The sequence below is a fragment of the Heliangelus exortis genome, chromosome 7 (assembly GCF_036169615.1).
Source record: "Heliangelus exortis chromosome 7, bHelExo1.hap1, whole genome shotgun sequence".
Classification (NCBI taxonomy): domain Eukaryota; kingdom Metazoa; phylum Chordata; class Aves; order Apodiformes; family Trochilidae; genus Heliangelus; species Heliangelus exortis.
Genome location: NC_092428.1, coordinates 27,826,227 through 27,850,597, shown reverse-complemented (window position 1 = coordinate 27,850,597; position 24,371 = coordinate 27,826,227). Strand labels below are relative to the sequence as shown.

The window sequence follows — 24,371 nt, the reverse complement described above, 5'->3', positions numbered from 1 at the left end:
TATCAGAGCAATGGAAAGTGGTTTTCATAAATGCAATGTAAAAGCTAGTGTGATGCCTGTCTTTTTCCTAAAATCTCTAAAGCATTCTCAGCAGGCATTACTTCCCCCTTCTTTTTTTTTTTTTTTTTTTTTTTTTTTTTTAAATAAAGCAAGAACAGCTGAATAACACCAGTGGGGATTCTGGAAAAGAGTTCTACCAAATATTAAATATTTTCATGAGATATTTGATCAGATATAACACTATAATCAGAATGAATTTGCAGACTTAGAGATTTTAAGAGACCTTCTGATGCTCTATCATGGCCTTTGCGCTGCACTGGAGGAATTTATAACTCCATAAAACATATTTTAAAAGGCACAGTCACTATTTGCAATGAAGAAGATGGAGCATGAAGGGGGTGTAAAATCTCTGGCCCATTTAATATGAATGAGGGATTAGGGCATGAAAATGCATTATCCCCAATGTTCTTCAACATGGTTAAAATGGTACAATCACTCACATTTTCAGATTACAATGAACATCAAAATAGTGGAGAACCTTTGGGATCCTATGATCTGGGCAACTGTGAGTGAAGAAGAAGGTACTTTACCTTTGTAAATGGCTTCTTGAAGAAGAAAAACAAAGACCAAGTACCATAAAAACAGACATCTGGAGAAGCCCAATTAATCAAAGCCATCAGTAAGCTGGGTACATTAATAAAATTATTTACTGACAATGGAAAAATTATATCACCAGGAGAAAGTGATAACAAATTCTGTGACTGCTGTTGTGTGAACACCCAGACTATGAATTCTTCGCCAGCAAATGTTTAATTATTTTTTGTTTTAATTATGGTACAAGAAACCACAACATCTAGTACTACTAAATACATCTGATACTAAATAACTTAATAAATAAAATATACTTAACACTCATACTGTCTGTTATTTTTAGATCACTAAAGAGCTCTGAGTAGTCTCTAAACATTAATTAATTAATCTTCAATATTCCTGTGTCATTGGTAAGGATCATTTTTTTCATTTCTAAGTATCCAGTTAGGAAATTTAAAGCAGCAAAACTACTTCTCATAGTCAAACCATTTATTTAGAAGCAGAAAAAAACCTGCCTACATTAATACCTTTAGGAAGATTTTAATGCTTGACTATTTGGCTCTATGCTTTGGGGAGGGAGCAGGAAGATTTGAAGGAATATTAGCAGATTCCATGTCTGACAGAAAGCTTTAGGGCACAGCCAATTTGGGTAGAATTCTGTTGTAAAAACATCCATAATGGTTATCCTAGCATTGTGTTCCAAAATTACTTTTTTCTAAGCTAAATTTTATAACTGAATATCCTATAACAGCTTTAAGACTTCATGTGAAAAAAAAATAAAATTGTCCATTACCCACTAAGTATCATGTCATAACAGTAATTTTTGATAAAGGACACATTTGTGATAAATATTGACCTGGAAAGGAATGTTAAAAAGACTTACAGTAGAGTAAGATGTTTAAGTTATCTTCTAGGTCTGGAAGTGTAATTGAAGAGCTCCATCTCAGTCCTTTTCTTGATTCTTTTCCTAAAAAAGGTGTTTGGGACAAAAAGCACGTGCTGAAATTCAAGGTTTTATTCCTGTAGAATTGACCATTGGCAAAACCATAAATAGTCACTCATTCAGTTAAAATCTTCACACTAATCAATAAAATAAGTGAGAACATACGAGAAACCAGAAAATGTTCTGATTTAGATCAGCTGTATAATTATGATTGGTTTCACAGCTGATCTAAATCAGAACATTTTCTGATCAGGTTTGTGTTTTATAAACTTTGTTCACTATCCTCACCTTTGCTTTATTTTAGAAAAACAAAGTTTTTGACATACCTGAAGAGGTGCAGAGAAGTGTTTTTTACCAAAACATGACTCAGCTATAGCTTACATGACCAAGGAAGTATCAGTTTAAGAAAACCTGGGGTATTTCACAATACATTTCAGAGAATTTCAACTAAATATATTAGAATTTATTTCTTTTTTTTACCTGAGAAATATCCGTAGCTGAAGAAATGACCACATGTGGCCGCATATGATGTCATGCAGAAACGGAAGCACTCATTTTGGAAGGGGAATTTTAGTAAATAAGGAAAAGTTGAAACAACATATGGCCCTGAATTAAACAAGGCCAGGGGCTGCAAGGCCTGGTTTTGCCAGCTTTGTTCTTCTTCATTAGCATTTAGTGAGCAAGACAATTTGGGAAGTTCTGGCCACCTGTAGACAACAGTAGTTTTGCTCTTATTTGCTAAAAGGACCTAAAGTAGCCTTAGGGATTCCATACTTTACTCTAGAGATGATTTGAAACAAGTGTCAGTAAACTACAGCTTTTCAGGAAATGCTGCACCTTCGAGATGGAACAAATCATTTATTTAAATAATTTATTTAATTTTCCCCAGCATTTCAAGCATTCTGGATAGGACAACTTTGCCTACAAAAAAAAAAAAAAAAAAAAAAAAAAAAGAGAGGGATTGCTAATTACCTTTAGACTTTTCCTTTATTGTCAAGAAACCTTTCAGATGTTTTTTAAAAAACTGGTAATGAAATTAGATACATAATGATTTTATAATTTAGATGAATACTATGAAAGTTATTATGAATAAAGACTGACCATCTGTTAAAGTGATCCCAAACTAAAATTCTTACCATCAGGATTCCAGCTCTACATTAGATTATTTAGAAAAACATTATTGCTGCTGATTTTACACATAAATTCCATGTCCCAATCTGAACTGTCCAGATGTTTTTTATTTGGAAGATGAGAGGGGACTCTAACTATTAAGAGAGCAGTCAGCTATGAAAATTTTCAAATCAGATTTATCTGAATGTTCCTACTTAATGGTATCTTCATACTTAACATATCTAGAATTTGGCCTTCTGTTTTAGATATAATTTTAATAGCAGCAAAACACAGATAACCATTTTTTTGTAGAGGTAAGCTAGTATTTCATTACATTTCATAGGAATGTAATGAATGTAAGCAAGGATTCTCAAGTGTTATTTATAAGTGCATAATTTTGATTCAAGTGGCTTCAGGACTTGATAGAAGCACAGAGCAGAACTGAAGGACTGGGGAACCCATGTTGCCATGGATAGTCTCATATTTTGAAAAGGAATTCCTAGCTGCTGAATTTCCCTCACCAGAATCCCCTCACAGTCTGAGGGGATGGAAGTGGAATCCTGACAATTAGAACTTCACTGGGGCTTACTTTCCAGAACAGTGCTTAGTGGTTTATTTTTAATCCGATATAAATCACATTAATAAGAGGCCATTCAACATTTTCGGATTCTAAGAAGGAGTTGCAAAGTTAAGCTGGAGAAGAGTTTTTATAAAATTGGCTTTTCCATTTAGCAACCATAATGGGACAGTTGGTAAAATACCTCAGCTGATGTACAGTGGTAAAAAAAGTTTTCAATTGCCAACAACTAACAACATGTAGTTATCAGACATATTATGTTTATTTTTATACCTTTAAGATAGAAAGATGTCACAGTTACTCTGCAACTTTGGTTTGAGATGTGTTGGCAAACTTCTGGTGTTTAACTATGGCCATTATATAAGCATTTTTTAAAAAAATTATTTTATTATTGTATATCTTTTCTAATTTACATGCAATCGGGGACCCTGGGAGAGGACACTTGAGGAAAAAACACTCTCAGAGTGAATGAAAATGCTGAATGACCACATGACAAACATGCTCTTTTTTCCGTACAATTAAAATAAAATTTTTTAACTGTTAACACAATAAAATGGCTGATAGCTATTTGCCCATCTTCACTGTTGCAGTAAAATCTTTTAATAGCTTTAAAACTCATACCTGCTTTTCAAGTAACTGTCAGACTCTGAGATACAGAGGAATGTGATTCTCTATGAGTGAGTACAGTCAAAACTTTTCTACAAGACTACATGATCTTTCTGTGTATGGGGTTTCCAGTACAGTCACAAAACACACACTGGATATTTCTCGTGTGAAATGTTTAGGTTGAGGATAATACAGACTTTGGAATTTATTCCAGGCAAGTGGTTCTTTCCTTTTAGCATAAGTGTATGAGTAATATAAACCAGTTTCATCATTTTATATTCATGTGAACAGAACAACTTTAAAGCTTACAGAAAGGGTTGTTTTCAAAACACCATTTTTTTCACTATGCTAAGCAGCACTGATTTAAAGTTCCCAACAGAAGCTTTAAAAAGGAAATTTTAAAGTTTTAAGACATAAGAGACTGAGGTCAGAAGAGGCAATAAAAGTCAGAAGATTGTGATGGCATTATTTTAGGACAATAACCTTATTTGAAGATATGAAAATTCTGAAACAATCATGCCAGCATAAGAAATAATTATACCATAATTCATAAGTGCACAATTTATCAAAATAATGGAGCGGTCATGGTTAGACGCAACCTAATATTCCTGTATAAGATATAAGTACATACTGTACAGTCGTTCCTTTTTATAGTTATTTTTACAGTTATTCCTCATCCAAATTAAGCTGAGTACTTCTGTGTATGAATGGCGTTGCAAAATTAACACAGCTCACAACAGGGCTTCATTACTGCTACTGCACCACCATGGCATGCAAGTAACTATGTAGTCAACTATAAACAGTAAAATGTCATCATCTCCCAGAAATAAAAAGAACATGAAAAATACAGATAGAGTAGTAAACATCAATTATCTTTTTATATCTTCCATATTTACCAGAAGTCTATCATTACAAGAGGCCTGTAAACCTCTGCATCACTCTCCTGTACTAGCACGGTGGCAAATTTGGAGTTGAGAAACTATACCATCAACAGGCTCGTACAAAACTACTGTTTTCATATTATACTGCTGTCAACATGTAATGTGTAAATGAGAACATGACAACTGTGCTACTTACCCCTTAGCATTCCCTTACTCTTTTGTATATTCATGAATCTTGAGTATACATAAAAAGACTGAGGGCGATTAAAGCTGTTTGCTGGATTTTCTGTTGTGGTGAGCAAGCCCCCAGAAGGCTGATGTCCTATAGAAAGGAAACTCTTTCCATCTGCAAGCACTGATTGTGTGAGGCTCCATAGTGGATGCTGGATTTCAGTACCACTGTTGGAAGCAACTTGGATTTCTGAACATTTATTTAATTTCTGTTATGCAGGCTAACTCCTTAACTGGTGGGAAAGGATGAGATTGAAGACTGTAGCTGGGAGAATAAAAACCATCCACACTGTAGTATAAAAACAAGGGGCAAAGTGCTGACTGGGATTCGTTTTTTCTGCTTGGAGGCTAGAACAATATATATACAGTAGCAAATTTTTGTGTTGGAATGGGAGCAGGTAGATTTACAGCAAGTTCAATTCTCCTTAGACTTGCAATCTTGGAGACTCTCTTAGAAAAAAAAACCAGCAAACTTGATTGCAGAAGCATTTCCATGCTCAATTAATTTTGCTAATCAGTAAACCACACTGAAGGACCCACATGCACTCTGTAAAATACATGATTCAGAATTCAGAAAAGACTCAAAACTATGAAAGCCCACCCATCACTCTCCTGCAGCCCAGATTATGTTTCTGAGGCTTTTGCAAAGTAAAGAAAATTAATCATAAAATGCTGAAATCAAGTTTTTTTATGGAATTATATTTCAAGCATTACATGTGGTTTTCTCAGGTTATACTTATGCTAAATTAAAAAGCTGCCTACCTATTTCGGGCAATGATAAAAAACACCTAACTCCAAATGATCCTCTTTAGTTCTTGCTTGCTTGAAAGAACCTTAATGCTGATTACAAGGAAAGAACTGTACAATTCTCATTGTTACATTAAGCTGTACAAAAATGTCCTTTAGTTTCCTGGAATTTTTTTTTTTAGTTTTCAATTATACAATTTCCTTCTACATTACAAAACCATGTATGTTTTTTCCGAGTTCTGTTCAAGGAATTTCCCTGCTCTGATATATTCAGGATAAAGAATACTGGGTATTTTATTTCACATTTTGCTGATATCAGGATCCACTCTTTTTATTAAAGCTCATCAAACATACTCATACCTACCATAAGTTTGTTCTGCTTTGGGGTATAGTAGGCTGGATGACAATAACAGAGCACAGTACCTCATATGTTCATTTATAGATATGCCTCCATAAAAACTGAGGCTGTAGTATAGCTTTCAATGGAAGCCATTTAGAAAGAAAACATTACAGAATATACAATTGTAGTTTTCAAATCTCAGACACAAGTTCCTTGACGTGTTGAAAGATGATGTTTTCGATTTCTGACTCCTGAACTCTTATCTTTACAGTCTGCAGGCTTCTGTTGAGAAATGTCTATCAGTGCACTTGCAATTGCAAGACCTGTAGATGAAGAAAGGAAAAACAAAATTTAATGCCCAGCTTTCCCTAAAAGACTTCCAGAGCTGTGTGATGGTTCCTTTCATGACAAGTTTTTCTGCTTTCCCAGAAAGTTCGGTTTCTCACTTCCTAAAATGCTACCTGAAGAAAAGAAACAGAGGGGGAAAAAAAAAAAGAAAAAAAAAAGAGTGCAGTTAAAACACTAAGCTGGAAATCAGAGAACTGAGTTCCATTTAAGTCTCTTATTGATTTGCTGTGTGATCTTAGCATCACCTCTCTTTATCACCATTTTCTTGGTTATGTCGACCAGCAGCTCTCTGACATGGATTTTCTCTTATTAAATCTTTGTGCATTGCATTCAGAAATGGGTGAAACAACCAAATCAAGAAACAAAAATGGAGAGCATAGTTCAGACAAGATTGTATCCTTGAATATTTCCCTTTGCAGTATATAGGCCTCCCTATCTGGGAGTATTCAGGTGTTATTACTTACCATGAAAAAAAAAGATAAAAAAATATCTTTCCAGAAGGCATGGATTTGTGAACAGAGACTGAACTGTGAGATGATGTTGGTGTGGGTAAATTCCAAATGTTGACAACTCACAAAACCTCTTTTTTTTTTTCTTTTTTTTTTTTTTTTTTTTTCTTTTTTATTTTTCCAGTAAAGTTGTTGATATCTCATGGCCTCTTATAATCTTACCAGGGTAGTACAGAAGGCATGGATAGGCATGCTAACAAATTAGTAGTTTATAAGAATTTTCTCTTCCATTTACTTATTATTCCATACTTGCTAAAAATTACTGACTTCTGAAATGTTCTGACTGACAGCACAATACATGGTAGCTCTGAATTTTTAAATTCACACGGGGGATATTGCAATTGAAATAAATTAGGAATATTCACATCATTCATATGTTCTACTGCATTATGGCTGCAATAAAACTATGACACTTATATCTGCAAAAACACATCCCTATATATACCCATAATGCAATGGTGCTGGTTCTCCATACTGCCCAACAGGTCTCAGTCTCTAACCAGTAACAGCACTACTCCACAAGAAAACCTCTGAAAATACTTTTTTCCACATTTAATAGGTAGTCTCTATTTTTAAAATCAGCTTACCTGTTACAGAATCCAATTTAGCAATATTTTCTCATGCATTCCTTCATTACAATGCTTATCTACTAAGAAACTGCAAAAAATGTCTTTCACTTACAAGTGTTTCTACAAGGCTTCCTTCTTTGTTTATGATACATTGTCAGATTTTGTTCAGGTTTCCAAAATCCTGAAAAAAATCATGCTATTGCACACTGAAACACTACCTTTCTTACTTCATAATAATGTTGCAGGAACTAATTAATGTGCATACACCTTTTTAAAAATTCACAGCACTATACCATAAAACGCTCAGTACAATTGTCATTGCTACATTTCAGGGTATGTAAGAGCCAAGCTTAGTTAGTGTTTTTCTCACATACACATAAATTTCCTGGCATGAGCTAGTGATGCCTTAAATTGGACTTTGATGTATTAAGTTTTTGAAATCTTTGAGGCGTTTTTAAAGTATCATCAGTATCTGGTACTAGCAAATTCAGGAATAAAATCTAAATAACACTTTGGTGGTTACTTACATGGTCCCGTCTTTAACAGCTAGGCTAAGGGACTCTGCCAAATGGAATGCAAACTATTAGATTTTCCATTTTTTAGATGTTATTTAGAATACACTTCAATGTATGATGCTCACCTCACTTTACAATTAACAAAAGGAAGAACTATTTCCTTCAATAGTTCTGCATTCTGGCTGGGATATACCAGCATGAAGTTAAGAGTTCCATTAAAATCAGGTCACTACAGAAGATCATTTTTCAAAATGTCAAACAAATCATCTGATGAAATTCCTTTATTATGTCTCTATGACCAGCATAGGTCCTTGTTATCAAAGCAATACAATTAACCAGGGGAACAATTAATTATTTCAGACTGGCAGTCCAAAGGAATTTCATTTACCAAGTCAAGCTGATGCGCAGACACTGTGAGCAAGCAAATTTACATCAAAATACAACAGAAGTTTTGATAAAAATGCTATGGTTTAAATATTCATTAAAAGAAAAAACTCAAAACATTCTCTTCATTTTACAGGATTTGTATGTACAAAACAAATGGAATACATTTACAGGTCATTAAAGTGGGAACTGCACACGGTGTAGTGCTCTGTGTATCTGTTACCTCAGTTTGTAAGTTATTTAATTTAACCATCTTTCCTGAATCCTGCCATTTAAATATTCTACCTACCATTCCCACTGGTATTTTCCAAACCAGTACATGGTCTCTGCTTGCCTCTGACTCTTGAGGAAGGCAGCAGAAGAGAATGGGGGAATCAGTGAGCATCCCACATGGAGAATCAGTGGGTCACCTCTAACAGTCTCAATTCTGGAAATTCAAGCCCAGCTGCAGAACTGGACCTATTTTTACATTTACTTTGTTTATCTATTGAATGTTGTAGAAATAACCTGACCTAGTTCTATGCAGCTAAAACAACCTCTAGGTTTTTTTAAGGATATGTATGGAAAAAACATTAAGAAGTGAGCCCAGTCAAACACGTGAGTATATTTTTGTAAGAGATAATTGCACTCACAAAGAGAAAAATACCAACAATATGAACTTGGTTATCTTTAGCAGAACTATTTTCTTTCCTAATGGAAGTTAAATGGTAATAGTTGATTCTCAGAAAGCAAGTGTCTGATCATAAAATTACTGGTGTGTGAATTTTTTGTCTTTTTTTTTTTTTTTTTCAACAATTATGCAAAACAATTAATAAGTACAGGAATAAAATACAGCACCGCAAATGAGATTGCCTTGAAAAGCACATTCCCCGTTTATAAACAAACAGCATTTTCATTCTGCATTTGAACAAAAGCATCTGAAAAAGTCATTCATTTTGAGATGCTCTCCTCCCAGTCTCTGTAAAAAGAGGCAGTACTATATATTTTAATTTTGCAGCAAAACAGCTTCATTAGGCGTGAAAGGTTAATTGCAGGTTTAAGTGCAGTTCAGGGAACAGTGCACGGGTCTGTAGTGAATAGCACAGTCTGCTAGAGGAAGGCTGAGTGCTATAAACTGTTTGCCCTGCTGAAATGTTTTACTACCTCATTTACTAACTGTCTTCTTTTACTGCTTGTATTTGTAGTTCTTCTAAACCTTTAATAGCTACAGTTTTATTTCACTGTAATCAGATTTAAATGGAAATACCCATGCTGGGATGTTTAAACATTTTCCCTCTGATTGTATACAGCTACACTTGAACTGATGTAAGGCTACACTATCTCTCAGAGCAGGAAAAAAAACTTACATCGAAAAAGTTAGTCTTACATGCTGGAATGCATATTTAAAACCTTTTTTCCTCCTTTATTGTTAATTTTAATGAAAAATGCATTCAGCTCTTATTATCCCCTTTGTTAACAGTGAGGGAACAAAGAATGACCTCAGATTGACGGTTAGGCAGGTAACTGGAAATGTGATTTTTTTTTTAATTTTAATATGTATTGTTCAGAAATAACATTAGGATAGATGACTTCATTTGATTAAATTCTCCAGATTTCCATTGTTACACATAATAAGAACATTCAGAAAGCTGAAGAGAATAAAATAACTACAACTCAGGTAGATCAATTAGATTTGTTTGACATTTTAAGCAAAATTATAGTCATTGCTTAAGGTGACCTTAGGGAATGAAAATAAAATGACAGCTGCCATACAGAGGGATTTAAACAGAAAAGACTGAATTAATGCTATACTATTAATGCAATAGCTTCACCCTCCAGCACCCAGCAGTCTTTGTGTTACTTCCATTTGTTGATTCTTTACAGACCTGTAACTGTACCTGCTCACCTAATAGTGGGCAAAGTCCTTTTATCATTAAAAAATCTGTTATTTTAGGTCTTTCCATAGTAGAAGATACAATGCCCAGGAACATCTGTTCAAATAGATTTAACAGTTTAAAAACATACTGAGGAAGTGATGAAAACTACAGACTCAAGTGCCTCATGAAGATGACCACTGCAGAGTGAAGACAACTTCATGCTCATCAATAAAACTGCCCGTTATGATGTAGGCAATTTTAATGAGTTCTGTCATTTAATTATTATTTCAAGTCTGTAAAGAATTGTGGGGTTTTTTTTAAATGCACAATCTATGTTATGTATATGTGACATATATAAATGACATTTATACACAAAACCACCTTGTTCTATGCAGCTCTATACTATCTGTTTCTTAATTTGATGAAGCAGATGCCATTCACCATAACCTTTATGGATACATACCAGGACTGCATACATTTATTCTTAATAGGAAACATAGATAGATGTCAGCTATAATGTCTATAATTCTGGAGAAATATAACTTTCAAGAAGTTTGTTACTAGGAAAGTGCTTCTGAGTACCCACTGAAAAAACTCACTTTCTATGAGACCTTGTGATAGGAATATTTTCATCCAATTTGGTTGTTTGGCAGAATTTTCAATATTGTCTAGTACTTCCTACCCTTTTCCTTTTTTCTCAACAAAACTTTCTCCAAGTGAACTAACATGATTAATTTTCATGACTGAAGAGGCCAGAATAGTGTTTGTGCTACATATACACTCATGATTAATTTTCATGACTGAAGAGGCCGGAATGCTGTTTGTGCTACATACTCCTGTGCTATAGATCATACCATGTCTGGAGATATCCAAAAAGCACATAAAATGGAACAAGAATAAAATTTGGGATTCAAAACCACTTAAAGACCTGATGTTCAATGCCTGCTTTCCAGGAGAAAAATTCAGAGTCATCTGAAGTTCAAGGCTATAGAGGGCCAGAGGAACCATTGTATCTCACAATAGAACTAAGTTAATTTCAGTCAGAAAATAGTCAAATCCTTCATGTGTATCTGAGGGCCCTGATCTGGCAGGTGTGCCTAGACAATATCCAGAGATCATGTATTTAGTCACAGGGAAAATCAATCATAAGCAACCGCCAAGAAGAATAAATATCTTTATAACTTGTCATATTGCATTTTTTGAAATTTGAATTAGATTGTTTTAGAAAGGACAAGCTGACAGCACCTCAAAATCACAAAGTCTTTTTATGGGCTTCTCTTCCTGTTTGGTGCATGGATGTGTATTTTAAGTTGACACCACTCTTACTATGAGAAAGATATATTAGACAAACTGAACCAACTAGGAAATTACTTTGGGCAAGTAACCTCATCACTTTTTTTCAGTGATAATTTTTGCTAGATGGGAAGACAGCCAAGACTCCAGGAGGTATGTTTTCCTTTCCTTATGCATGTAAGTTAATTAAATAAGTAAAATATGAGACAGAGCTTAAACCACAACAATAATAAACTAAATAATGATACTGTGGAATTAAATAGCCACACACTAGGAGAGAGAAGATGTCATGCTCCTTTGTATTATACCCTTGGTATTTTTGTAATAACAACTACCTATAGGTGCTAGGAAACTCTTATTCCCTGAATAGACTTATAAATTACTTGCTGTCACTTTGTTGGAAATGCAGACTATACAATAAAGGATATGAAATGTTCAGCCTTTGCCTAATTTTTCTCATCTTGAAAAGGAAATGACCCTACATATTTGTGTGAAATATTTGTGCTCCAAGGAGCCAGTAGTGATTTTTTTTAGGGTATGTGGTCAGGCAGTTTCTTCTTCCCTTTCAGTGTGAGATATCTGTCTGTGATCCAGGTCTGTGCATCATCAGATGCCTCTAAACTCTCCAGCCTGTGTGGCTAAGAGAGAGCATGGGCTGCTGGGGCTCTCTGGCTATGGATCAGTAGGGATTGACTATGGAATGTGGAATAGGTCTTGTCTGTTCAGGAGGGCAAACACTGTCCTGATGAAGGGGATCTAATGAGGAGTGGGAGACACTATGGTAGGGGGATTGTGAAATCTAATGTTGATTGAAGCTTTTTTCTCCTACCCTCTTTTCTCAAGTCCTCCTGGAGCACAAGAACCTTGGCATCACAGAATCATTTAGGTTGGAGAAGACCTTTAAGATCAAGTCTAACCATTAATCTAACACTACAAGTCCACCACTAACCTGCACCACTGAGTACCACATCTGCACATCTTTAAAATGTCTCCAGGGATGGTGACCCAACCATTTCCTTGGGCAGTCTGTTAAAATGCTTGACAACCTTTTCAATGAAGAATGTTTTCCTGCTATACAACATAAAACTCCTCTGGCATGGCTTGAGGCCATTTACTCTTGGTCTATTGCTTGTTACTTGGGAGAACAAATGGACTCCCACCTCACCACAACCTCCTGTCAGGTAGTTGTAGAGAGAATTAAGGCCTCCCCTCAGTCTCCTTTTCTCCAGGATAAACAGCCTTGGTTCCATCAGCAGATCTTTCACTGATTATTTGCAAAAGCAGCTAATGAGAGATTACTGCATGTAGCTGGACTGCAACATCAAACTTGTACAGCAATCCAACCTGTGCACCTTGCCCTGGGGAGGCAGCAGAGATGGAAGTAGAAAAACAATTAAAAAATGAGAGAGGAAAACTGAGCTAATGGGTGACCTGAGCTAGGAGAGGACCTCTCCTCTGAAACTGCATAGGAGATGGTAGGCAGGGAGCAGCAAGCCATTGGTCGTGAAGATGAGTAATGATATTTGAGGCAGTAGAAAAAGGGATTTCTGTGATAAAAAACCAGTCAAGATCTGAAATGAAGGTGGTTAAGGCAGCAGTTATTCAATGTGGCAGCAACTCACAGAAATCACAGAATTTCAGAATTTGAAAGACACCTCAAAAGATTATCCAGTCCAACCCACCAGCAGGGTCACCTACAGCAGGTCACAGAGGAGCAGATGCAGCTGGAATGTCTCCAAAGAAGGAGACTCCACAACCTCCCTGGGCAGTCTGTTCAGTGCTCTGTCACCCTCACAATGAAAATTCAGAAGCAATCTGCAGAGACCATTGGCAAGGGCTTTTGTTTTGGTGGTGTAGAGGGAAGATGGTGTTTTGGAGAGGGTGCAGCAATAGAGTTCAACAAATCCATGTACTCGTGGTAAGGAAGCAAAGAAATAATTAACAAGTCTAAAGCTGGAGGTACAGCAAGGGCAATAGTGTCATTAACAGGGATTCATAGGAAAACAGTAGAATCCAAACTAATACAAAGTAATGTAAAATGTGGGAAGGAGAAATAACCTACATAAAACTGGTCTGTAACCTCAGCTGTTGGTGAAGAGAACCAAATCCAGGTGTATGGAATACAAACTTCTATCAAAGTTAAACACATGAATTTTCTACAAAGAAGGGGAGAAACAGAACAGTAGATATTTTCCCCAAATCTCTTTGCTTCATCAAAAAAATCTTTGAAGGGTAAAGCACACATTAAGCCTTGATGACTAAACATTACTAGTTGTATTATCTATTTCCTGGGCCTTTTTCTTTGGGGCTCCCTGGTAAAGTTTGTCACATATTTGTCCAGTTATATTAAGAACGACTGGTTCCAGAGACCCAAAAAAAAAAAAAAAAAAAACCAATTAAAGGAGGATTGTAATTGACTGCTGAGTCTGAAGACAAAACTTCTCCTCAACACCTCTTACTGACTCACTTTAGATAATAAAGTAGGCTTGGGAAAAGGTTATATTTAGAATAGTTTAGTAATAGCTCCTAGAGCTGCAAGAGTTATCAGCACTAAATTTCAATTAATAAAGCAGACATCACATCTAGTCAGGAAATATATTCTTCTCACACAGAATAGCAGAGCTGAGAGAATTAAAGCATCTTGATGTTTTATTTAAGAAGTTTTACCTTGGCAGTGGTTACAGACAAGTGATCTATTGTTAGACCATTATTTTATTGCATTATTGCAGGTTTTTGAACCTTGGGCCCCAAGTGGTCACTACAGAAATTTAAGAACACCCCTAGCTGTTCCATTGGCTTCCTTAACATAGTTTATTTTATACAAAACTATGGCAGATTCTTGTGTGCAATTTTTTTTCCTTCAACATATAGAAAAGCAACAAGTAATTATTGCATGAGTACTTATGGATGCCAGCGGACGTCCTCTACTCTGCATTTCTGGAATGTAATTTAAGTTGTAGAGACTCAAACAGGTGCATCAGTAACAAAATATGCTTAAATTTTTAGGGGGGGAAAGAACGTTTATGGGAAACATAACATTTTCAGAAAGCTATCAATTAAATACATGACTGACAAATCCCCTGTAATTCATAAGATAATTTTTATTTTAAGATATTAGAAGAAAAAAAAAAAAGGTTTTGGTTTTCAACCCATGGCTATTAAAAACAGTTGAATAAGAATAATCTGCTTAGAATATATGCAAAATTCATGCAGATTAATTCCTTGATGCTCTTCCACTGCATATTACACATCATGTGTTAAAATGCAAATAATCATTTTGCATGGACAGTCATATCTGCAACATTTGGATTTTTTTTTTCACAGAAACTATTACATTTTCAGTTTGATTACATACCCTTCCCATTGAATCATTTATCCATGTATTATGAAAAACATCTCTATTCTTGTGATGTTGTGCAGCCGTTTAATTTGTTTTCAAGAAAATCACTATAAACTAATTTGCTACTCTGCAAGAATTTGGTGAGATGCATTAATCATGCCAGAATCTAATTTGCTCTTGTAAACCTATTTCTCTAGAAGAGAAAAAAAATCCACTTGGAGTACTGAAGAAGCACTATTTTCACTTACCTTTAGCAATACCTGGGTTAATATAAATGGAATTATAATTGGTTTTGTTTAGGAGTCAGTATCTGAGGTAGCTGTGATCCAGTTGGGGTTAGCTTATGAACCTCTCTGCAGTGAGAGACACATTTGGATTGCAAAAGCCTCCACCAGACCACACTTGAGGTTACTGGTACAGGATTATTATCTCTGTCTTCAGCAATCTCCTGTTGTGGGATCATGCATGCCCATCAGAGAAAAATGAAGATATAAAAATTAAAAAATTGAGCTTGAGTTACAACATTTTTAAAGCTTTTTACCCAACATTGGTGTAGCTGGACTCTCTATCCACTGCAGTGAAAGCTGAAGTGTTACTGAGACAGAGATTTATCATTTATATAAACTGAGTGTGTGTGTGTGCATCTGTGTGTATGAGTGTCTGGGAAACAGAAAGTTCAAACAACTCAGCAATCAGGAGAATAGCTGGAAGGAGAGAAGGCAGAGGTAGTCACCTGGGTTTGCTTCCCTCCAGAGGGGCTTTACTTGCAGGGGGTGATTTAAAGCAGATCTCTTCCTGTCAGTAAAGGAAATCTGGGGTGATTAACCTCAGCAGGTGAAACTCAGTTTTTGTGAATACCTCCCTAATGTTTTATCTGGGTAATAACATATATTGTCAGATTTGCAGCTTTACTACTCTTCTCAAGACAAAACATATAGGCTTAATGACAATAGGTTTAAGGGCCCAAGAGGGGCCAATTCTGCCCTTGCTGGAGATGAAACAATACTACTCACATTATCATTTACTTTTAAGGAAGATGATTAGAGCAATAATCCTCAAAGATGCTGTTTCTCACTTTTGCACCTTTATTTTGCAGATGCTGGGATTTTTTTTTTCCACTGTCAAAAAGTTTATTTAAACAAGGAAGTGATTAATTTTTCATACAGAGGATCATATTTCACCAGAAATTCAGAAGAACTGCAACATAATCAGAAATAAGCAGTACTTTCCCCTAATGCATTCTCACTCAGAAGTTTCTGCCCAAGCAATGTTCAGGGCAAGGATGGATGGGGCTTGGACCAACCTGGTGTAGTAGGAGGTGTCCATGCCCCTGTCAGGAGGGTTGGAACTGGATGATCTTTAAGGTCCCTTCCAACCCAAGCCATTCAATGACTCTATGATTTATTTTTTTTTTTCCAAGACTGATGAAGTACTGTACTTATCTTCAATTTCCAACCTATTGCTGCAATGTATCATCACTCTTAACAGCTGTTTGGCTTATAATTTGGTTCTGGCCAAGTAACAATGCCAGTTTTTCAGTATTCTGCTGATTTTCACAATTAGACATTCAAAGCATCCCCAGGTACACAGCCAGCAGTCAGGCTGACAAAACAACTGATTTTGGGAGTGTAACACAGAATTAAGGACTGAAACAGAACTGAAAGCATGTCTAAAATTTTGAACCATATTTCAAATATTACTAAAGTGACACCTTCAAGCTCCTCAGGATGTCTAAAATAAGGGTATTTGCAGTTTCAGTGTCTCTTAATACCTGAGAATAAAGAAAAGGAAAAAGAAGAAAAGACACAAGAGCCTGCTGTCGATATTAGGGTGGCTCCATCATCAAAGCTGGCACCAGCTCATATCAGAAAAGGTTGGTAGAAGGGTGACAAACTCAAACCATGGAAACACTTGAAAACCCAAAGATTTTATACAATTACTCTGCCAGAGTCCTGGTCACCACCAAAAGAGATTAATTCTCAGACGGATTCCAGTATATAGAGGCAAGCTATATAGCTACTCATTTATTCTTTACTGAAGCTTATCTGCTACACAGAATACACTGTATTATGATTTTAACAGGCAAAGTGACACACTTGGACGTGGTTCCTGTCAAAATGTGTGGAAATTGGGTTCCATTTCAAACACTGCATGCCAATAATTGATTACACACTCAGTCCTTAACAGTCAATATAGATAAATACCCACAGAATTATTGTAGAAGAGCAGCATTTCTGTTTGTGTGACATATGTGGGTAGAGCAAATGTCTGAAATGGAGATGGCAATACTTTGACTACGTGTGACTGAAAATACATCATATCCCCCAGATATGATACCTGGTTTGGAAAAACTGACAGGAGAGAGTCACAGTTTGTCACCTGCACTCCAACAGGGAGCACTCACTGCCTAATTTCTCTCTCCCACTATAAAAATTTGAAAGACCTGTTCTGGTGTACAGATTACCAAACTGTAACTTTTGCCTTTTGAAATATATCTCTAGATACTCCTTTCCATCTAAAGGATATAACTGGGAAAACATGAGAAAGAGCCTCCCTAACACCAAAAGTCAGGTTCAGTGTTTCTTCTTTTAGGAACTACATCCACAAGAAATACAGGAGCTGTGAAATTTTCCACTCTTGGGATCAGATTTAGCATAAATCTCAGCCTGAGGTTACACAGCAACTTATTATACAACCAAGTGAAATCTCTCACTCATTACCTGTTGAACAGGACTCATGTTACTAGAGGATGTGCAAGTAGAAGGTAGAAACAAAGTGAAAGATACAGCCCAGAAATTCTCATAAAGTAAACTTGCAAAAAATGTCAGCTTCCAGGAGCTGAATAAATGAAAATAAACCCTTGGATACTGGAGAGTGACTACAACAGCCCTTCCTCACTACTAGTCATGGAAGTACAAAGTGGCAGAAATGAAACCAGGGAGAAGATAACGTGGCAAGGACTACTCTTGGAATTTTCCAGGTTCAGGATGGTTCTTCAGGACAACAGGTAAAATTAAGAACAATTCTATGTGTTTTTCTTCACAATAGTTTTATTAAATACTGACATGCTGTATAAAGCACCATTCTGCCTTTGTATTTCCAGGATGTGATTAGGAGCTAGCTTCCATTTATGTGTTTTCAAAAAGTTCTTACTATGTTATGAAGGAGAAAAAAAGCTTCAGCAGGACATTAGAATTCCCTCAATGCTTATTTATTCCCACTTATGCTGAATCTCCCATCTGCTTTTTAAAAGCAGAAATTATTTTGATTCTCTATTTTCTATTTAACAGCTGACCTTTTCCCCCTCTATTTTTTCCCATATGCTTTTTGATCACATGTGAAAAACTTGCCTTCAGTTCTCTCATTTCCTGATTTTCTATATTTCAATTATACTTTAATGGCTATATATACAGTGATGATGATACAAGAGTGTGTTATGAATTAAATCTGTTTTGTACTATCTTAGCTTCTGAGAACTGCTTCAATTTGAGTTCCTTTTTTCTGTAGCCTCTGAAGTGCCTTCTATAACATAATAATATAATAAACCCTGAATCTGCTCTACTTCTGTTTCCAATAATACTGCTACATTATGCTTTGCAACTATAAATAATTATCCTAAGTTATAAAGATAAAACACAAAACTTTAAAGCAATGCCATTAGACACCATACACTTGAGACTGAAGCAGCCATAAGCAAACGTTGATTTTCATAAAGAATAGAAAATAAGGTGATGATGAAAAGCATGGTTCCTGCTTAGGGTTATTTCACCAAAACCATGCTGTAATCTTGGGTGCAAAGAATGGAGACTGTAGGTAATCACTGGCAAACCTTACCTTGTTTCTAGCAGGTGGGGCACCTCATGTTATGACTTCTATCTTAAAAGGGGAGGCAGGGGGGAGAAATAGTTGTGAAAATGAGGTTTAGCAAAGTGTCAGATTCATTAATAGAAGATATTATCCACCAAAGAGGGAAGTGTTAGAGATGAAAGGCACTTATCTGAACCTCTGCAAGGCTTGTGTTCAGATGTGCAAAGCTGTGAGTTGATTTTTGTTTCTTCTGTCATGTTTGGACAAGCATTCAATATAACAGCAGTGGAATATATAGGATTCCTGGCTTTTTCCTGCACTGTTTTTCACTGCCTTACTTCCAAATAGCCCTCCATTCCCCATTCTTACTTTTGCTGATTCCTGCCCCATTGAGCTTGAGTACTTTATTTTCTCTACCTAGGTTTCAAATAATCAGGAATTCTCTTTGTGAATCTGATCACAGTTAAAAAGACTGCTCTAATTCCCTGCCATATTCTTTCATCTCTTTGGCTTGTACTAATGTGAGGAGGTGACAGTACAGTAAGTTTTAGAAGCTGCAAACATCTTAATAATAATTTACATTATTTGTCCCCGACTTCTCATTTAAGTGGGCAAATCTTTTTCACAAAAAATGCACACATCCACTATTTACCAAGAGAGATAAAAATAACTGTTCACAGTTAAACTATCATCTAAGTACTTCTTTAAAAGTAATGAACTAGGTTGTAGATAATCTCAATACAGACAGCCTTATTTCATTATTTTGGTCCCACATGTGCTTTAAGAACAATATTTGCTTTCAAGATTTTTAAAGCTGTCTGCTTGTCTAATGTACATTTTAAATGCATCTTTTCATCTTTGATGTGTTCAAGGGACAGAAATGTGTTTTTCTCACAGGGATGGCCTCAAGGATACAGCTACCATCCATGCCAGTGTGAGATGTGCAGGAAGCTGCTGAAGGTCCACAGAGGCTGAGGCACTGGGTTTATATCTTCCCCAGGTCCACAGAGGGAGATGCCAAGGGGAGGGAAGTAGGATCTGGAGGCTGTTGCAGGAATAAGCAGCCTTCAGGGTGAGGGGCATCATTGCTGTGCTCTGCTGAAGCTGCATATGCTCAGTAATTGAGGCAACTGGGTGCTTCATCTAGTATGAAGTCATGAAATGCCTTCCTACTCTTTACCTTTCTATTTACCCAGGTAAAATCAACCAAACAAATGCTTAACAAAAGCTATTAGAGCTAAAGCTTGGTAGGAGAAATCTGCCTCCCAGAATTGCAGGCCTGACTTAGACAAGTGGAATTTTCACACCTTTTTCTTTCTTTTTTTTTTTTTTTTTTTTTTTTTTTTTTTTTTTTTTTTCCTTCTTTTGAGCCATATTTTAGCGCTTTCATTTACAAAATCAGTATGTGTACTGACCTTTCTACAGTCGTTTAAATATGAAGGCAAGAGATGTGTCCAGGGAGGAAAAATAGTATTAAAATACTGAGCCTGTTATCTCCAAAGTGCTACTAGCAATTAACTAACGCATGCTAACAAAGTGATTACCTTGTTTTCCTAGGTTTAGTGCAATGACTGTTTCCTAATGCCATGAAAGATGGTGTGGTATCACACTGAAGCTAGGACAGCTCTTAAAACATAATGTGCTTAGCATTTGCATATTCCCCACTGAAAATAATGTTTATTTAGATTACTGATTATTTGCAAAGGAAGCCTACCTTTGGAGAAACATTTTGAAAACAAGATACACTGAGTTAATGAAAGACAGCACTACTAGGCAAATTCATAATGGATTGTTGGCTAGGTGGGATGAGGATGGAGGTACAGACATGCCACCTGGAATGACTGCTGTGTTCTGCATCTATTTCATATGTACCAGCCCCTTACAGCATCTTCTCAGAAGCAAATAGCACAGAAAGTACTCAAAGAAAAGTGCTGTTCCCTCCATGGGGCTGTCCCTCTCTTCCTTCTTTGGGGGAAAAAGTAGCAGACCACAGAGATTATGCCTGTGGGCTTCCCAGAGGACCACACTTCACAGACAGTTTCGTGGCACCTAAAGTTCCAGTGTCTGCAGGCTTGATGAGGTACTTGTTTCTACAACAAGGTCCCAAGCCACAAGTGAAGCCCCTGAAAGCCTCAAGAATAAAAATAATATTAATAAAAATAAGTAATAAATAAATAAGTAATAAATAAATGTAACTGGTAGCATCACAGCTACTCATGGAGGTTTGGAATGATCACAGGAAAGCTGGCACAGCATCACTGCTGCAATGTATACTGAAACACTTTGGAAAAAGCAATCTGGAGGGAAAAAAACCTAATATGAATATAATGAATGAGCCTTTATTCCACATATGAAAGTGGTTTTGGTAATGACAAAAGAAGGTACAATATTTAACATTCTAGGATTGCAGGGGACATTACAATGCTATTAAATCATGAGAGGTTTTACTTGTGGATTGGCATTGTTTTCTGTCCCTTGCATTGCCAGAATGATAAATGCTTTCCTTTGTGTAGGAAAGAAAAGGTTTGATGCTGGCTGTGCATTCTATAGATACATGCTACACTTTTTGAGAGGATTGGTTAAATCCTCATAAATACCAATATTTACATTTAAGGTGCTAATAAGCATTTTGGGGTGATTGTTGGGTTTTTTTCCTCATCCAGAGCTTTATTTGAGAGCCCCCTTTGTGCTATTTTATTTTCTAGGGCAGATGAAACAAGATTCAGTTATCAGAGTTCCCAGGATAACGGGTGGGAATATTTCAGAAGCACAGAATGTGATCAAAGAGGGTGGAAAAGCAATCCCCAAATGACTGAGGGCAAAACTGCACTAGTCCCAGAATTACAGAAAGACCTGATGTGTATGAGGCATATTAAACACTTGCATTTGAATTTTTAATATCAAAAATAAATGTCACAACATTTTCATGAAGAATGCCTCTAATGCAGCTCATCTGCTGCTCCTACTTATGGATTACACCTTTATCTGCCTTTAACTCCTGCTGAATGCTCCAGGAGATTCAAAGCCTGTTAGAAGGTTATAGGTTTTCTGGTAATTTTTTTGTACATTTTATGTTTTCAAAAGTTAGCACAGAGTATCCCAGTGACCAGATGACAGTTAATATACTTCGTTGCCAATATTTTCAAATGCAAGTAATATCTTGTGGTTTGCACAATTCATGATGAATATGGTGCATTACTCTGCCATTTAATGTGAACCAGCTTTGAGAGCCTCGGGGCCTGGCTCTGCCGTGGGTGCCCTAAGCATATAGGGCTGGATTATTTTAGACAGAAAATACTGAGCATGTAAATAAATATATAACTAGTAATCTAATTTCTGAAGATACATAAGCATAACCCCAAGAAAGGATTATTTTATAATGCTATGATTCTATGCGTGCTCTGAGTGCTGGGGAAAAATTCCTAGAACCCAGGCAATTTTATCACAAACGTTTAAATTGCTAGATATGGTGTACTTAATAGTAAAATTTAAAATTCAATAGAAATGTACTTTATGTATGTTACACCTTACAGCATGCGTGGATAAAATGGTTCTTAAAAATAGTGTTTTCATTTTGGTTTTCAGTGCCTTTGCCCTTACTGTTACTCAGACACCCTCCTGTAACCTCTTCCAGCCCACCCAGGGACACAGCTCCCACTGCATTAGGTATAATAAGAACTGCACCAAAGACCTTGTAATCTAAACAACTTCTCCCCGTGCTTAAATTTTCCTGTTAAAAGAAATATCTGAACAAACCGCCTCAACCCACAGAATTTCAAGTGAGGCTGAACATGAAATTTTTGGCTAAACTTTTCTTTTATGCAATAACCTACTAGGTAATAAAAGCTCTGCAAATCACAATCAGCTCTTAGTTACACTGTGCAGTTCAGAGGCATCAAATTAAATTTCTCACATCCTGTTACACATCTACCACTGAGCAGACTTTGTAAACAGCTATATTAATGATGTAAAAGAGAACACAATCTACCTCACTTCTGCTTATCTAGATTGGTCTTGCAGTTCTAACACGAGTAAAAAAATACTATTTTACATTTAAAACATCAATATAAATACTGCATAGATCTATCAAGCAAAAAGACTGCATTAATCTTCATTCTTTTTCCAAAGAACTAGACTAAATTATTGTGAAAACTAATGAATGAATCAGTTTCAAAATTCAGTGACTTTTATAGCTGATTTTAATATCTAAACGAGTAATATAATTTTATTTTAAATTAGCCTATATTGAGAGCTAAGCATAGAATATCCAGGTGGAAAAAAAAAAAAAAGAAAAAGATTTGCAATTTTGAACGGATTGTAGCATTAGCACAAATTTTCTGGGAAACTTTCAGGATCTGTGCAAACCAAGTTTTGTGTTGAAAATCCCACATATGAAGGCTAGGACGGAAAGACAAGAAGTTTCCAGATTTTGATAGATTTTAGGCTGGACGTGTCAAAAGATAAGCCCTGACACTGTCAAGCAGTCTCCCTTGAAAATTCAGACTCCATATACAGAGATCTTCAGGTAAACCAATTCCACTTTCACCTCTGCCTCCAAGTGCTGGTCTCAAAGGACTTAATTTCAGCCAGGACCTGTCAAAACCCCCAAATGCTTTTCATTACTGAATTCCTTCTCTATGTTCTCTGTCAGCTGTGTTAAAATAATAAATTCACAACCGATTGATTTTTGAAAAGGAAGAGTCCCACTTAAACTCATCCCCTGATTTTGGTATTTCTAGATGTAAAACTGTTTTTTGAAGTCCATCCTTCCCATGCTACTAATGGGGTTTAAAGTAGCACTAGGTTCTGAAGAAGTTCCAATCCAAAGAATTTTCAGTGGGATGACTGTGAGATATTTTGGGTTTGCTCCCATCAGTGTGTATAATTTTTAATTATTACTATTTAAGTTAATTCACTCACAAACATCCAGCACAGACTAGGTACCCTGGTGTTCTTATTTGGTGCTTTGAAATAATAAAACTATTTTTTATATTCTAGCGTATCTAAGAGAAATTTGGGACATTTCTAAAATTCCTTTGAGAGGTGATTCTTTAGAGGTTTTGTCAGGACCAAATGAGGTAAATACACAAAAACCACTTTGCTGAATTAAGGAGGAAACAATGGTTATATTACCTAAAAAGTAGGAAAGAGACTTTTCAGATTGTGTGTAGAGACAAGGAGCTTGGTTTGGATGAAGCAGTTGCAAGAACACCTTAATGGGGACAAGAAAGCAATTAACAATGAAAAGTCACTGATGCAAAAGATAGTCCTAGAGATTAAAATCTTATTGAAACAAATGCGTCTCTATTTGATGATAATGAATTGAGCTGAAAGATCTGCAAAACCAGTTCACTGAACACATGAGAAGAAAATAATAATTTGTTACTCAATTATAGTACAAAGCTTTCTGACCAACACACTGCTCTACAGCACGAGTTAAATAGAAATAAGAATCTTGGATAAACTGAGTAACACAATAGGAGACTCAGGCATAGTATTTGAAATTGCAATGTGATAATTATGGAAATCTATACCAATATAGTGATTTTTAGAGTGTTTTAGAAACACAGTAAGAATGTGCTTTATCCCAAATGGCTACAAAACAGATTCAAGGGAACAGAGGTGAAACAGGCATAGCAGTAATTATAGAGCAGGGACAGAGGAAACCAATAGTGCAGGGAAGAAAGGCACAGTGGTGGAGCAAAGCTGAGCATGGGGCAAGTG

The 24,371-nt window shown here is 36.0% G+C and overlaps 1 protein-coding gene across 2 annotated transcripts in view; it reads right to left on the bottom strand.

Annotated features, from left to right (window-relative positions):
* Window positions 1–3,137: 3,137 nt before the first annotated feature.
* Window positions 3,138–24,371, bottom strand: part of ATRNL1 (attractin like 1) — a 462,013-nt gene continuing 440,779 nt past the window's right edge. For both annotated transcript variants that reach the window (XM_071749487.1, XM_071749488.1), the window contains one exon: window positions 3,138–6,349. In XM_071749487.1, coding sequence (XP_071605588.1) covers window positions 6,225–6,349 — 125 coding nt within the window. In that variant the 3' untranslated portion in view covers window positions 3,138–6,224. The remainder of the gene's footprint in view (window positions 6,350–24,371) is intronic.